The following is a 17,100-nucleotide window of genomic DNA, read 5'->3' as shown; positions in this document are numbered from 1 at the left end:
TGTGTAAAATCCATGTATATTTTAAGATAGAAATTATTCTCAAAAAAATTTATACTATGGTTTGTCTGTAATATTATTTTTCTCCATCCTAGTTAGTCTTTTCTCAAAAAGCAAAATTAGTGATGATTTCTATGTCAGTGCATAGACTCTGTGAAATACTTTGTTTGCTTTCTAGGACATGAGATAGAAAGATTACACTCCAACTTTCCTGAGTATATAGCACTATGTGGTCCCGTGCATGTCATCCGGCCATCTGACATCTCTGTGTTTTGGCTCCCTTCTCTATAAATTGGTTCTTTTTGCTGTGGTCACCTTTGAGTGTGTGTCTGTGTGTTTGTGTGTGTGTGTACCAATATTACTTTATACAAATTATCTAGTCATTATTAAAGTGCTTGCCAGAATAATTATTTAGAATTTAAAATTAATTCATTCACCAAAATGTTTCAGGTCTCATAATACAGTTCTGGTTGGCCTGCAACTCACAATGTAGATAAGATTGGCCTCGACTTCAGAGACCTGCCATTGCTTCCCAAGTACTGGCATTGAAGTCCTATGTCACCACACCAAGCTTCAACAAAAAAATTTAATATGGAAGATACCAATTCCTGCACAATAGTAAGGACTAAATGATTATTTTATAGTGTCCATTCAGATTATACCAACATAAGGAAGTGACAGCCATTCCCTATCTACAGCCAAGGAACTTCAGGTAGAAAAAAGTTCAGTAACACATCCTACGGCTTTGATTTAGTAACAAACTGAATTTTGATCTAAACAGCCAAGTATATCTGACCCCCAACTGTAAAGGTTTTTGTGTTTTGTTATTTGTTTGTTCACATTATAAAGGACATAGAGGGAGTAGAGTTAGATTAAGATCATGCCAAATCATTAAAGTCTTGTGCTGGAGATAGATAAGAATGAATCTATAAGCCAACCAATAAAACCCTTCCCCTCCTTCTAGGTAGATAGCATAGTTTCTTTTAGTGCCATATAAACTGACAAAAATTTCTTCACATTCTTTGAGGTGGACAGCATTTGTTTTTGTTGGTTTATATTTTTGCTTGGTTGGATTTTTTTCTTTTTTAATTGTTTTGCAGATAGAAGAGTAAAGAATAAAAGGTTTGAAACTTGCTTGAAACTTTCTAAATAGGCAATTTGAGGTATGCCTGTAAGACTATTGCATAGGGAACCCTGACTGCTCTTTGGGCTGATGAGGGAGAGGGAGTTGATTGGGGAGGGGGAGGGAAATAGGAGCCGGTGGTGGAGAGGAGGCAGAAATCTTAAATAAATAAATAAATAAATATTTTTAAAAAAGACTATTGCATATGACAAACTCTACGATGATCCCTTCATGAGGTGATGTGGGTCTTGCACATGATGAGAGGGAGGCTTCTGCTCAGCTTTCCTCTACAAACTGTCTCTTCGTTTGTAGGAGAAATTCTTCTGCCTCTCAATAGAAATTCCCAGGAGTGAATCTTTCAATGGAGCTATAAATTTAGCAGCAGTACTGATGACACTGGGACTCAGTTCCCATTTTCATTACGCTGATTTCCTTGGCATCTTTAGTCTGATTTATCAGGAGTAGTTACTAATATAGCCTTGAGATTGGTCAGACAGGCATAAAATGGCATTGTCCACGCCAGTATTGCACTATGCCTGGTGATTTTCTGTGTTTGGGCATAAAAAAGATCTTAGTTTTCCATCTCTCTGGCAAATCAGCCACATTAACATTCACTCAATCGTCTACAGATGCTCAATTTTGTTTCATGGCAATGTAAGGGAAATGGGAAAGAGCGGCTCTCAGTATGCATTCTGTCAGTTAAAGTGGGGGTGAGAGAGAATCTGGTTTAAATAACTGGTTATGTGTTTGCTGTGGACAGAGGCGATTTTCTGTGAACATCCTCACTTCTGGAAGGCACTGTGAAACAAGTGCAGCAAGTTGGTAAATTCTCCTGGCAGATGAGATGACAAGATTGCCATCACTTTTCTCACTACTTCTTAAAAGGGAGGAAAAAAAATGAAAAACCTCATGCAAGAGAAGGAAGCAGAATATATCAGGGCCTGTAGAACTGTGTCCAAACACTGCAGTGACCTGGGCACTTATACAGCCAGAGAGTCAATGGCAAGCCTTGCCTAGCACAGTAATGACTCTGAGATTTATGTAAATGACTATAGTCAGGAACCAATATTGGGGGGGGATTAAAACAATAATAGCCTAAGGAACTGACTAAAGGAGGAGATGGTTTGGTTGAAAAGGTGTTTGCTAATCAAACAGGAGTGAGTTTGGAACTCTGGCATACATGGCTTTTGAGGCTTGCTTCACAGGATGGAATTCATGCCTAGTATTGAAAATCTGGTCCAGAGACCATGAGTGAGGATATTACAGGCCCTAAAGGAAGACCTACTGTTGTTTCTCCAAATGGTCATCTTATCAAAATGTATTTTCAATATTTATGTTTATATCCATAGCTTGATGCTGCTTTCAATCTCGGCCAGAGACATTTATTTTTGCAGTGATGGGGGTTAACCCAGAGACTAGTAACTGGTCCAACTGCTGAGAATAAATGATTGTGAGTTCTAAGCCTCAGATGAGGGTATCCAAGGTTCGGAAACATCAAAGAAGAAGAGGTCAAAAGAATGTAAGAGCTGGAGGATGGGAAAAATATTGTAAAAGTTAGTCTTCTGGAAATGGCAGGGCTTTTGATCACAGGAACTCATAACAGCTGTCTACACGAGACCTGCACAATATCAACCACAGAAGGCGGACATATTCCCAATGCACACTGGAAGTAGGGGAGCTACTGAGAGTAAATAGCTGCTGAGGGAGGGGAGTCACTCATTTGGGAGGGGGGATGTGAGAAATGGTAAGGTGCCCATGCCACGGTAAATGGCCACACAGGTCCATGTGGTCAGCTCTGATTGGAATCAAGTGATAACAACAACAATAATAAATAATTATCATAAATTTATAATAATATAAATGTTAACAAAATGTAAATATAATTAAAATAAATTAATAACAATAATAGTAGAACATGAAGTCTGAAAGTAGGTATGTTGGGGAGCCTGGAGGGTAGGAGTTGGACGGATATAGTCGTGGTATAACTAATCAAAATCTCCTTCTGTGTCTTAGAAATTTTCAAGGAATAAGTGAAAATGTTACTTTTAAAAACCTGCTTTTAGTGGTATAACTCTATAACCCACACATGGATGTGGAGACAGGAGGATCCCTATGGCTTGCTCCCCAGCCAGTCTAGCCAAGATAGTAAGCTTTGGGTTCAGTGAGAGACTGTCTCCAAAAGTAAAGTGAAGAGCAATAGAAGAAGACAGCTGTGGCTGACCTGTAATCAACAGGCATGTGTACCAGGTACAAAGCCACATGCGTATATATACCACACATATATGTACACACACACAAACATACACACACACTAAAATAAAAATGTTGATGCGACTCTAGAGATCTTGATTTTGTCTTCCACTCAGATGTTACAAGTTTTTGGAAAGTCACTCAGATCTGTTGCTTTGATGTTGCCTTAGACATTTCAAAGAGTAAATATTATAATTGTCATCATTCCTACTGCCCTCATAGGACACCTAAACAAACTATAAAAATGAGCAAATGCATAACTGATAGTGATAATTAGCATGTTTAATAAAATGTGACACCTACTAACAATAATAGTGGCTATCATCATTTTCCACACCATGGGACAAGCAGTCAACTCAGGATTTAATTTACATATCTCAACAAATTCAAACCCTATTTTGTAGATATATGAAGTGTCTCAGAGTCTTTGTGATAGTTGTCTTTAATTGTCAACTTGAAATAACATAGAATCATGTGGTAAGAGGGTCTGAATGAGAAATAATCTATATTAGGTTCGAGATTGTCTTCATTAATTGATACAGAAAGATCATTCTTAGGATAGGTGGCACCATCACCCAAGGAAAAAATTCTGAACATTCTAATCCAAGATAAAGCACAGAACAGAAAGTAAAGTAACCTACATGCATTTATTTCTCTCTTTTAATGACTTCAGATGTGACTAGCTGTTTAAGGTCTTGCATTGACTTCCCATCACTAATGGACCATAACATCGAATTTAAGCCACTTAACCCTTTTCTCCCCTAAGTTGCCTCTTGTTGGAATATTTTATCACAGAAACATAAATGAAACTAGAGTAGACTTCAAGCAAAATTTCTGAGGTGTGCCCATTAGCAACTGGCAGAAGGGAGAAACAAGTTGAAGAACCCATGATTTTAATGATCACAAACCACACAGGCAAATGGATGAGTGCAAAATGATTTTATGTATCTTAACCAAAATTAAACACATACAGCCTGCTGCTGTAAGTTCTGTGGATGCACAGTCTGCTGACTGCTATTTTTTCTGTTATGCAAGGGCCTCCACAAGCTAAAGAAGACACGGTAAACTATACATGATCTGGAAGTAGTTTTAAAGGATTAAGAGGGCTATTATTAGATGCACCTTTAAAATCAAGACTTTACAGGGTCAAGCCTTGATTACACACCCTGTTATTTGAGGGAGGACTTTTAATTAGAACCAAAACACCACCTTGGGCATAGAGGTAGTTTCCTGGGTCTACTATGGTCTATCTATTGGGTGGGAGCAGGCATCTTTTCTGTAAAATGCTTTTAAGTGGTTGTTTCCCCAACGCTGTTTTCTAAGCCTCTAAGTAACATATGCCTATTACAGAGGCCACAGAATGTCCTGTACATTTCCCAGAGACACACCAGATGTCAGCTTCCAGGCTCTGGTGCTTAGTCCTGATCATAGCTTTTATAACAGAAGTCAAATGTGTATCTACCGGAGCAAGATGAGAGACTAATGAGTTTAGAATTATTTCACTTGGGAATATGAGGAAAGTATATTAAGTATAATTTTTAAAAAGTTTCAAATGCCTATGAGAGTTTCATTGAAAGAAGAAAGTGAAATTTTCAGGCTAACTGGATATTTTGGGTAACAACAAGAAATACCTTCTCAATAGAGATCTAAAGTCAATATAAAAAAAAAAAACCTTTTTAGTTTGGACTAATTAACTCTGCATTATCAGGAACACCTCCAAAGTGTTCTTTCCACTGAGCCCTGACATTCTTGTGTTCCATCGTTCCATACTCTATTCTCACCATCATTGTCAGAGAGATCTCATGCGGATCTGAGATATATCATGTCAAGTCCCTCTCCAGAACTGTGCAATGGCTCTCATCTCATCCTGACCAACTACGAAATCATCCCTCTGCAGAGAGCAGGCTCTGTTTAGTTGTGTTCTCGTTCTCAACTTCTCTCCATAAAACCTGTGCTCTCCTTGAGCCCTTCTCCCTTACCCTGCCCCTGTTACTTCCATAGTACCATTAGTAACATAGTCATATTGGCATTGAATATATTTGTTTATTCCCTGTAAATGTAAGAAAGAAAATTTTGTCTTTGATTACCTATGTACTGGGGTAGATCTAACAGTATGGGATATCTCATCTCCCATTAAAAGGAGCATAAAAATTACTACTCATTGATGGTGTTAGGGAAGCAACACTAGGATCTACATAGGACAGTGATTAGGAGAAATAAAGATAAAACAAGATATCTAAGTAGCTTTCTACCTTTCATTCGATTGTTAGGAGAAATATTTTGACTCTACTGAAATTTTAATATTGTTAACTTCTTTAGCAAATTCCACATAATTAACCAACTAGAAGAAACCTCAAATGAGCAGGATGGTACAAAGAAAATCTTGAATGGACTTGCCAAGTACTAGGTCTATGAAAGTTCTTGACTTTAGCTGTAATAATGTTTTCTTCATTTGCAGAGAAAATAATTAGCTGATGACCACAAATTACAGTTAAACTACAAATTCTCTACTTCATTGCTTCATAGCATCCTCATGGTCTCAATGGTTTCATGGTGTGTTTAGTCTGAACAACAATTAAATAAGAGAAAATCTCTAGCAGTCTTTATGATTAAGCCATTTACCCAAACTAACCCATCTGTGTGACCTAACTAACATTACAATACACATTTAAATATAAGGATTGATATGGATCACACTGATTCTGAAGATGGTATTTTATCATATGGATAACTACATACTTAGCTTCACTAATACACCACTGCATCAGCACACATGGGTCAACCTAATGGTTAAATTGTGAAGCACCCCAACTTCTCTTCCTTATATAAGCCAAACTTCCATATTACTTCCAAGAATTTTAAATATCTAACAATGCTCCAAAGCACTTTGATACATAACACAGGAGAGCTATAGTGAACTACAGATTTTTATCAAACCACTGTCCCAGGCCCTACTATTTCCTTGCTCTGCCTTTGAAATCCCCATACATAAATAATCAAAGAAAGAATGATAATTAAAATATTTTGTGTAGAGATATTATAGAAGAAAACTACTCTTTTATCTAATGTAGCTGTCTCAAGACCAAGATACTACCTAACCATTATACTTAATTCCCAATAGTAAATTTTTTTACGCTTTTACTCATCTTAATTTCCAAGAGTAAAGAAAAGTATCTTTTTTTATTGATTTTTATTGAGCTCTACATTTTTCTCTGCTCCCCTTCCTGCCTCTTCCCTCCCCTTCAACCCTCTCCTAAGGTCCCCATGCTCTCAATTTACTCAGGAAATCTCTTTTTCTACTACTCATGTATATTAGCAAAAGAATTTTAAGTGTGTGCTTGATCCTCATTACCTGCAGATTCTGCATTTGTGAATCTATCTCTTCACCAAATCTTATTTGTAAGACTATCAACAAAGTCAGTAATCTGTGTTATTCCAAGACACTAAAGTGCGTATCTCCAGCTAAATTCAAACGTGACAGGGCTCTGTCTCGGTTTCGAACTCTCATACTTTGAATAATTTTCCTTTCCGTGGTCTATTTAGTGCCACATTTTATGTGGTTTTGGCTAATAATTTCTCTGTTTAAAAAAGCAATCAAAAGCAGTGTTGAAAGCTTGTCAAACTTGACAAAGGTAGTGATGAATTTAATATTCCTGAATCATGTAGTCTGAGAAAACACCCACATCAGATAAACTGTGTTCCAGTATGAGTTTGTGTTGGTGTCTATGAGTTTCAGTCTCAATAATATATGTGTAGCACTGTGTCTTTAGACAAACACATATATGGAAAGGGGGTACATATTGATCATTTGAAGAAAATAAGATCAGAGACTCACAAAAATATACCCCTAACCTTGTATTTCACCCCAAAGCATTGGTTCAGTACTAATGAACTAATTATTCAGAGAGAATGCTTAAACATACCTACTGTGGATGAGGAGATCGATGTGCAATGGTTGCCCTGGTTTGCGTATTTATTTTCCTAAGCCTTGTGAAGATAATGAGAAAATTTCTACATGTCTGCCCATCACAGAGGATAGATTTGGTTAAAAATTAAATGAAAACTTGGCTCATGAATTAAGGGGAAAGACCTGTTCCAGAACAGGTAAGTGGTCTTGGAAAGTGAGATTGAAACCCAGAGAACACAAACTTTGTCTACATCTGAAGGCTGCCTGGAGCTAGCCTTGAGCTCATAAACAAAAATATCACCATTAAATATGTATTGATTGTTGAGAGGCAAGCTAATGGAGAATTTGACGCATGGTCCTTTCTGCAGTTATCACTTCTTTAAATGACTTTAAAGAGATGTGGGTTTTTTGTTTTTTTGTTTTTTTTTTTTTTTGTGAAGTACAATCAGTAGTTTGGGAGGAGGCTACACAGTCATGTCAGATGTCAGGAATAGGACCAACCCCATCCACAATCATTCTTTTCTAACCTGTACAATAGAATTTCCTAAGTAATATAGACTTAATAATTACATTAAAATGAAATCTTGACATTTATTAAATACAAAGAAAATCATTTGTGTACTGACTGGATAAAGTCTTTAACAATAACAATTTATATCCACTGTATATAGTCTCTTTTCCTAAATTTTAAGCAATTTTTTTCAAAATGTTGAGATGGGAGAAATGACACTCCCTGTGATGACGTATATAGCATTTTTTCTAAAACTGTGGATTTTTTATGGCTTGTGAGTGAAAAAAAATGAATGATGGCTATAAACCTCCTCAGCCTTTCAGATAAATGGTTGTCACAAAAATGTGAAGGCTAACAAAGCAGAAAAACTGGCAAAAGAAGGAATGTGTCTTGAGGATTATAGTAGGCTTTATTGCAGAACACTTGGCAAACATAACTCTCACGGTCTGTTACCTTATTTCACAAGTTAGCAAAGAATGGGAACATGTCTTTAAAAATGCACTATCCTTTCCCTCCCTACTCTAATTCTCTTAATCTTGTTTTTCTCCATCACCTTTCAGTCTTCTGAGTTTGGGCACAGATACTCTCACCATCTCTTTCTCCCTTTCTCTCTTACTCCCTTCCTTTGTCTGTCTTTGTCTCTTTCAGTGTATGTCAAACAAGAGAATCCAATGAAGGCAGGAAAAAACAGCCATGTTTTCCAAAAATTTATAGCCTAAAGAAAGTAATAGTCATAAAAGGAAATATGGTTAGCCAAGTCTTGAAAGATGGTCAAAGTGTCATAGTTATAGAATGGGTAAATTAAATGCACGAGAAATTCAAGTCCCCTAAGTACAAACTTGAACTCTATGTATTTAAGTATAATTAATATGACCTGATGAAATTTTATTGAATGTTATAGCCTTTTAAAGTTGATTTCATCAGTCAGCTCCAGAAACAGCTCTGGAGTGTGTGATTAAGGAGTCTGGCTAATTCAGCCACTAGCTCTGTAAAGCTATGACGTGCTTTAAATGAGCCTGGTGCAACATGCTGAAACAGTAATATCAGGGATACATCTTGTAAGGAAAATGTTATAATTAATTTCATTTACCACTTCTAAAATAAATAAAAATTGGAGTTTTTATTTATGAGCATAGACATGTGCCTGTTCAACTGCATGTACCATTTGTGTATACTGCCTTAAGAGGGAATCTCGTCATGTGAAACCGGAGAGGTGCTGAAAAATGAACTCATATCCTCTAAGAGCACAGTAAGTACTCTGATCTACGAAGGCTACTGTCCAGGACCTCATTTGCTATGTTTTACTCTTTAATATAGCTTTCAATTTTTAATAATAATATAAAAAATTGGTTCTCATGATTATATTGGTCAGTATGCCCTTGGGAAAGTATTGCAGAAGCTCATCTCTCAAAATGCAATTGATACATATTTCTTCTAAATTATCCTTCTATGGATATTGTTTATTTGAAGGAAGGAAAAGCTCCATTACTTGAACAATATATTTTATTAAGGGGTTGGTAAGTTTAGAAGTCACAAACTAACATAAAACTTATAGCAGCTAAATTATATGGAGTAAGGTAGGGGTCTTAGAGATAGATTAACTCATATTTTCGGTGGATAGAACAAGAAGAACAAGTTACATATGATACAGCATAGATTTAAAGCCAACTCTAATGTGTACCTTCTAGGTTTGCTGTATGGTTTATTACTTAGACAAAAATGGTAAAAACTCACACATGCTTGACATAAAAACATGGGGAAAGAAAACTAATGAGGTAGGTGATGGGAGGAGCTTTCATACAAGACTATCCTGCTTTATGCATAATAAACTCTAATTTTGTTGCTTCTATATTCACAGTACTAAAGTAAAAATACTTCACTCCTTAACAAGTCATGACTCTCGAGTGATCCAGGTGTGAAGATGGTGCCTGCAAGAGGCACAAGTGGAAAGTAGCAGGGATTCTACCAAATTATATGAAACCTTATAGAAAAAAATGCATGTCAGAAGGAACTAGAATATATCAGGACATTCAGTACTGAACTTGGCTTGTTGGAACACACTCACCCGTTTATATGCAAAAAGCCCACATGATAAGAATATGCTAGAAATCAAACATTTTTGCAGATTACATTGAATAATTAAAAACAAGGAAGACATTGAATTTCCTGGGGGCTCTCTAAAAGCTTCACATACCCTGATCATCAGCACAGCCTTTCTGATGTCCCGAACACCATCGTACACCAGGCGTGAGGCATCAATAAACTCGTTCTCCTCGAATGGTTGAGGGACGTTGGCACTAAGGGCTTCGATGGCAACCTCAACTTGTTCAGCAAAGCGTGGCATCACTGGATGAACAAAAGAAATGACAGCAAATGAGAAAACTTTTCTCTTGCTGTCCATCATTCCAGTCCCTGGACAAAGTTAATTGTAGGCCTTTTGGGCCAGTTTTGAAAAGGTCTGATTTAGTTATCCTGTGTCACTTACCTTAATAAAAGAAAGAAAACTATTACTTCTTGCAAGATGACGGTTTGGAAAAAAAAGAAAAAGAAAAAGAAACATGACAGCCATCCATGCAAGATAGTACAAGATAGAAGATGCACATAAATTTCACATTTATAGTAACCTGAGTTGAATTTCAATTTTGTTAGTTCCCACTTGTGAAAATTTGCCCAAATTATCTTAATATTTTGAAGCCTTATTTTTGTCCATATAATAGTTGGATTCAGTATTATAATTCACACAAAACTATCACTCTTAAACTGCCCTTAGAAAACATCAACAAACATCTAATTATCACCAGAAGTTAAAAACAGGAAGTGTATAGCAGACATTTGGATGGAAATACAGGAATTAAGAAATGGATGTAGAAGGAGGGATGTTATAGAAGGACCATTTAAGTGAACAAAGGAAAATGGGATTAACTCAGCAGAAAGACCTGTAAGTAGAAAAGAAGATCAATAGGTTACCTATTTTTATCAATATCACCCTGGTATGAGAAAAGATGAATGTTTAAGTTCCTTAAAAGCTGATGCCTTTTCTCATGAGAACAAATTTGCACACACACACACACACACACACACACACACACACACACACACACCAGCAGAAAGTAAGTTCACTAGACTGTCTGGAATATTTCTACAGATTCTGGAAAAGAAAATGGTGCTAATTTTTTGACTCTTGAAAATCATAATTCAATTTTCTAAGCTTTTATCTCATAGCAACCCACTCCTGTGGCAGATGGAAGCCAAAAGCACAACTCACTTTATTTACAGGGACAATAAAACAGAAACATAATTTATCTGCATCCATTTCGAGTTTTCATGCCTTGTTCATCTTTATTCCCATTTTAACCCTCTTGAATATTGTGACATTCATATTAATCCCTGGTGTGGGAAATTCTGCTCATTTACTCTTTAGGGTCAGACTACCCTGAACTACATAATTCCTAGAAACATTCACTTGTACTAGAAAACAGTCAAATGATTTTGGGGGAAGGAACATAGAGGTCGAGGGGGGCATAAGCATTCTTGCAACAATAACTATGAAAACCAAGGTTTGAACTGGGCAATTTTCCTTTCCCATGTGAATAATGAGGATTACTTCCCCGTATCACCTAAGCTTTCCATATCACCATTGAGCTGCAGCTGCGTGGAAAGAATTCTGGGCTCATTTAGTTGTTTTGCCATGACTGAATTGAATCTGAAGTGATTAGCATTCTAATTACACACATTTGGTCAATAAAAATGCATATATGTATCAGAACATCATACCATGCCCCATAAAAATGTATAACTATCCCATGTCAACTCAGCATAAAATTCTAAAAACTTTTATTTTGAAATCCCATAAAAGAAACATGGTTTCTTTCAGTTATCCCTTTGTGTTGAGAATGAACTTTTTTTATGGGACTGAAAAATGAAGCTCACTGAAATTGACCTCTTTGAGTATGGGAATATTTTGTATGAATTTGACATTTAGAAATGAGTGTTTTACTTAAATAAAATCATAACTATTTTTCTTTGGCAGAAAGTTCTGAGTTATACTAATTCCACTTTATTTGATATTTAAATTGGCATTTTTGTGGCTCTAGATGACTTTACAGATTTATATGCAGCTGTCAGTAGTACTTAGATATATAAAATTTCTCTCATTTTCAGGATAGTAAGATTGCTTAGTGGGAAAAGGCACCTCCTGCCAGGCTTGGCGAGCCTTGAGTTTAATTCCCAGTACCTACATGGGAGAAGGAAACAAGTTACTCTTGCAAGCTAGCCTATAACCTCCACATAAATGTTGCCGCATATGCATGTGCAGACATACACACAATAAATGATATGTAATTTTAAAAGTTCATTGCTCTCTCATATATCTGATATAAAGAATCAGAGCTGTTATATGTAAGTAAAAAACATTCTACAAATTGACATAAAACTGATCAGCAAATTCACAGAAAATAATTCCATATTACTGATAAATACACAGTCACATGTTTGAAATCATTAACTTTAAACAGAAATAAAATATCATTTCATATACATAAGAATTGACAAGGAATTTGAAGCATGATCATTTTATGAAAATGTGGCCAGGGAAAACACATCTACTGTAGTTGTGACTGAAAACAACAATGCATCTTCTTGGCCACCACTACCATGCAATATGATAAATGACTCTTCACTTCCAAGTGAAGAGCTAGGGCATAGAAAAATATCAGCTTCTATAGAGATGATGACTAGGCAAGCTGATCAGTCTTCACCTTGGAGTCATATGCAATCTCTTTGGATCTCCATGTGACTATCTTTCTAGGTCAAAAGTTGAGAAGAAGAACTTATACAATAACTGAAAATGAAAAGAATTGTTTTCACAGGCTCTTTTTAATAGGCCATGCCTCAGACTTATTCTGATATACACAACAAGACTTATTCTGATGTGAAGAAGAACAACTGTGAGGTGCTTGCTCTAGGTCCATGGGTACTGGATCTGTGTGGCATAAACAGACCCAGACGTGCAAACTAAGAGACAACTGACGCATTAAAGTCCTGAAGTTAAAGCTTGTGTGGGCAACGCAAACTGAAACAAGATAATCACTTGTGAGATAATAGAAACATGCACATAAGAGTAGAGCACATCATTTAAGCATGCATGTATTTCTGTGTGTTATACATACTCTGAAAGACTATATTCTGTCTTAAATACAGTGTTTCCCTTAAAGGGGGAGGAGATTGTATCTGATCTGGTATATTAACCTTTGCTCTTGAATTTTTGGATCTTTTTATATTTCAAATATTTTAAAGGAGTTAAAAGTTAACTGTGATTGGCATGCATAATAAAAATTGTTTAAAAAATAAAAAATATATAAAAGCTAAAAGAGTTATTCTAGAAGTCATATACTTCTTTGTAGAATAAGGTTCTGAAAAAAAGTAGAATTCTATTTTATGAACTACAGCACAATGTAAAGTAGTCTGATCAATTGCATTAAAGTAGGAAGTCACTGAGAAATTGTGAATAAACCATCGTGTAGCTTTCTATGTTAAATATTGGCTAGATGGTTAAGTTAGGTAGTGCCTTCTACTTAGACCCCAACCTACGTGAATACATTGTTATATTCACAAATATTTTTTTCTAAATCTCATAGTAGTAGGAAAACATGTGCCCTTTTGTTTTGTGCAAAGTTATCCTTAAGAAATAATGTAAGCAAGAAAATGAAGTGATGGCAAGACTTCAGATCCAAGGAAGACAGAGAAAAAGAAAATGTGAAAGAGCTACGTTGTAAAAATTATTTCTTTTGTATTTTGAGAATTTATCATTTCTCACTACCCTTTCCTGACTTCAAACCCTTCCCATGCCTGTGCTCTTACAAATTTAGGGCCTCTTTTTCATTTTTCATTAATTGCTATTCACGCACACACATCTATTCCTAAATACATAAGTGAAACCATAAAACATCAAGGTTTATATTCCTAAAGTCTCACTAAACTTCTAAGGAGGCTCATGATACCTAAACTTGGACTGAGCAGAACAATAAACACGTGAAAGTGCACAGGGGAAAAAATTCAAATCCTCAACCCTACACAAAGAACTATAGGCAACTAAGAAATGTTGAGAATGGGAGAGAAATAGTTTTCCCCAGGGAAGAGCTCCTGAACTGGCTATCTAACACTAAATAGTGTTCTCTGGAAACATTCATATGAGGTAGCCTTATAAAGGCACTATTTTAAATGAGGGAAACTACTTAGAAAGCTGTTTGGCTTGTACCAGCATGGAATAAGAAATCCCTCTGTGAGACCTGCAGGTAGAACCCTGGAGTGAATGACCATGTTGCTGGTCGTGGTATCATCAGAGAAGGCAGAAATAGGGGCTTTTGAGAAAATCAGTTTACCAAGATGCAAATGGTTAGGGAGAGAACAATAACTGCTTCCTTTGTGCTCCAGTTCTAAGTTTATCTCCCAGGCCAGGCCACATGCTATGTATTTCCCAACAGAGCTCAGCTCTTTCTACTGCTACTCCCTCCTGGTTTGTCTCCCTCTTGCTTTACATATAGTCCTAAATCAGGAAAGCAAAGGTTTAATGAAACAAGACTGTTTTAGGAGGCTACTTGTTTGTTCCCAGCTGCTCAGCCCTGAAATAACCACAAAGAAACTGTATTAATTAAGTCACTTCTTGACCAATAGCTTAAGCATATTTCTGGCTAACTCTTACATCTTAAACTAGCCCATCTCCATTAATCTGTGTATCGTCACGAGGCTATGGCTTACCAGGTAAAGTTCCAGCATCTGTCTCTGGCAGGGCTATGTGGTTTCTCCCTGACTCTGCCCTCTTTCTCCCAGCATTTAATTTAGCATCCTTCCCCCCACTCCCACCCCCATACTTGCCTAGCTCTGTTCTTCCCTGCTCTGCCATAGGCTCAAAGCAATTTCTTTATTAATCAATAGTATTCACAGCATACAGAGGAAAATCCCACATCACCTCCCCTTTTCTGTTTAAATAAAAAGGAAGGTTTTAATTTTAACATAGTAAAATTATATGTAACAAAACAGTTACACCACAAGACCCATGATGGTTAGACCTGAGGTTCTCAGTTTCACTATGAATTCTTCCAACATCCTGATAATGTCTAAAAAATGTCCTTTCCTCAGAATATTGAGATAGGAAAAAAATCAGATGCAGGCCTCACGTCTTCCTAATTAGGACAAGGCTTAACACTGCCTTTGTGATTCTCACTTCATATATTAACAGAGTTGCTGATGTAGGTTTATATAATTATAAGCTTTTTTCTTTCTGAATTGCACCCAAAATATAGGTGTTTTTGAACCATTTCGCAATTATTTAGCAGCGTGCTGAACTGTTCTTAATAGCTTATACCCTAAAAGGGTGATCAAAGTCAGAAGCGAACTTACATTGTAACTATACTTTTGCATGCATGTTACATACTGGGCTGCAAAACGATGACCTTCTAAGAGGAATGAAATTGAAGTTAATATTGCATATAAAAATCAAGGTCATACTATTCGAGTGCCGATTGAGATCTAAACCGTGGGTGAGGATTTGGAAATGAACTTCCCCAAGAGGCTCCAGAGGTGAAGATTCAGAACACAGGGTGATTCCGTTTACAGGAATGGCAAGCTGTGTTACAGTGCAAATGAGACTGCTGACAGCCATGAGGGAAAAGAACAAGGTTAACTGGATGCTAGGGAGAAAGAAGCACAGCCAGATGGCCCAGTGTTTCTGAGGAAGTAAGCAAATCTATACTCCAGCCTTAGAGTTTCTGGTGATCCCCAATAATGCTAATGTAGCTAAGCATCTGATGTCTGAATACTATTGACTTCCTTTTCTGGTTTAGTCACATGGCCTAGCCCTACACAAATTCAAATGTTGTAATTCAACTGAGTTATGTCTGTTGCCAAATAGGACATGGCGGCAGGGGTTGGGGGAGTCATGCTGATGATCTGGGCATGAGCAGTTATTCTCTCAAATGGAAAGACATACTCTTCCTTCTCCATGGTTAGGTGAATGCTTCCTCAACTTTCCATCTCCAGTTGGTACACTGAAAAGAGATTGGTCCCAAGTGTTTCTATATGTCCATTAGTTTGCCTGAATCCTCCCCACATTCATTTTCATCTTTAGCTCTGCCATACTTTTGAATACTGGAGAACCTACTCAATCAGGAACAAAGGAAAGAGAACCATAAGCAAAGGGCAGAGGAAAGAATTCATTTGTCCTTGAGTATCTCAAAGACAAAACAGGGAGTCTTACGTTTCCCATTCATTTGTGGTGCTATTACGCTGTATTGATTCAGAATCTCATCAAAGATTTTCAGGGCCATTAGACAATTTAGTAGTGGTTGCCCTGGTTGGGTGTGAGACCCTTTCAGAAAGCTGAGCTTATATTCCTTTTATAATTAAGCTTCCTTGAGAGAATGTTCATCAATGACAAGGAAAAACAATCCCAATTCTGCCTTTGATTAATTCAGTAAGGTCAAACAGGCAAATCTCTTTACAGAAGGATCATCTATGATGGTGGTGGTGTCAGGCCACACACTGAGAGTGCTTTTATTAGCCAAATTTTAGTATAAAATATAGAGAAAGTGGACAAAAACACTCTAGAGAAACATCCAGCTTGCTAAATGTTAATGTGAAGCCTAGGAAATAACAACATTTGCATGAACCTAGAAAACAATGGATCAGAACCAGGATGTAATTGTGGTTCTTTCCACTGCATAATATAATATAATCCCTGAAAACAGACACTAAACATCTTCATAGTTGGAAAAAGCTAACACATTAGGCATTACTAGAGTAAAAGAGATTGCAAAGAATTAATCTGAAGAGACTCCTTGGAGCCATTGAGTGTTCCTTCCAACACAGAACTGTTTGATAGCATTCATAGAGATAAAGCATCCATCCTCCAAAAGAGTTTCTATTAGATATTGTCAAGGGAAAATTCAATTATCCATAATTATATACTAGGAGAGCTAAAAACATTAAACGTGTAACTTTGCCTGAAGGAAAGTGTGACTGGCTTTCCCAGAATTTATCTTTGAAGGTTCTGCATATCTGTGAAGCATGTGGTAAGGAGATGATTTGAATCGGAAGTTCAGAGTGATCACCTGTGCAGAAGTATGAACCCAAACCAAAGCTGTGGCCTGTCAATAAATATCCTCAGCTCCAGTCAAAAGTAATCAAAGATGCATGCAAGCTAGTTACTCCTGTAAAAATCTTTTTTTTTTTTTTTTTTGGTTTTTCGAGACAGGGTTTCTCTGTGGCTTTGGAGCCTGTCCTGGAACTAGCTCTGTAGACCAGACTGGTCTCAAA

At 36.7% G+C, this 17,100-nt stretch overlaps 1 protein-coding gene across 3 annotated transcripts in view; it reads right to left on the bottom strand.

The window, feature by feature from the left end:
• The window catches only part of Ctnna2 (catenin alpha 2), a 1,150,887-nt gene that overhangs the window by 63,170 nt on the left and 1,070,617 nt on the right, over positions 1-17,100 (bottom strand). For all 3 annotated transcript variants that reach the window (XM_026787990.1, XM_013352850.2, XM_026787991.1), the window contains exon 13: positions 9,983-10,134. In XM_026787990.1, the coding sequence (XP_026643791.1) occupies positions 9,983-10,134 (152 nt within the window). The remainder of the gene's footprint in view (positions 1-9,982; positions 10,135-17,100) is intronic.

The sequence above is a fragment of the Microtus ochrogaster genome (assembly GCF_000317375.1).
Source record: "Microtus ochrogaster isolate Prairie Vole_2 chromosome 14 unlocalized genomic scaffold, MicOch1.0 chr14_random_3, whole genome shotgun sequence".
NCBI lineage: Eukaryota > Metazoa > Chordata > Mammalia > Rodentia > Cricetidae > Microtus > Microtus ochrogaster.
The sequence above is the reverse complement of the archived record's forward strand: the minus strand, read 5'-3'. Positions and strand labels throughout refer to the sequence as shown.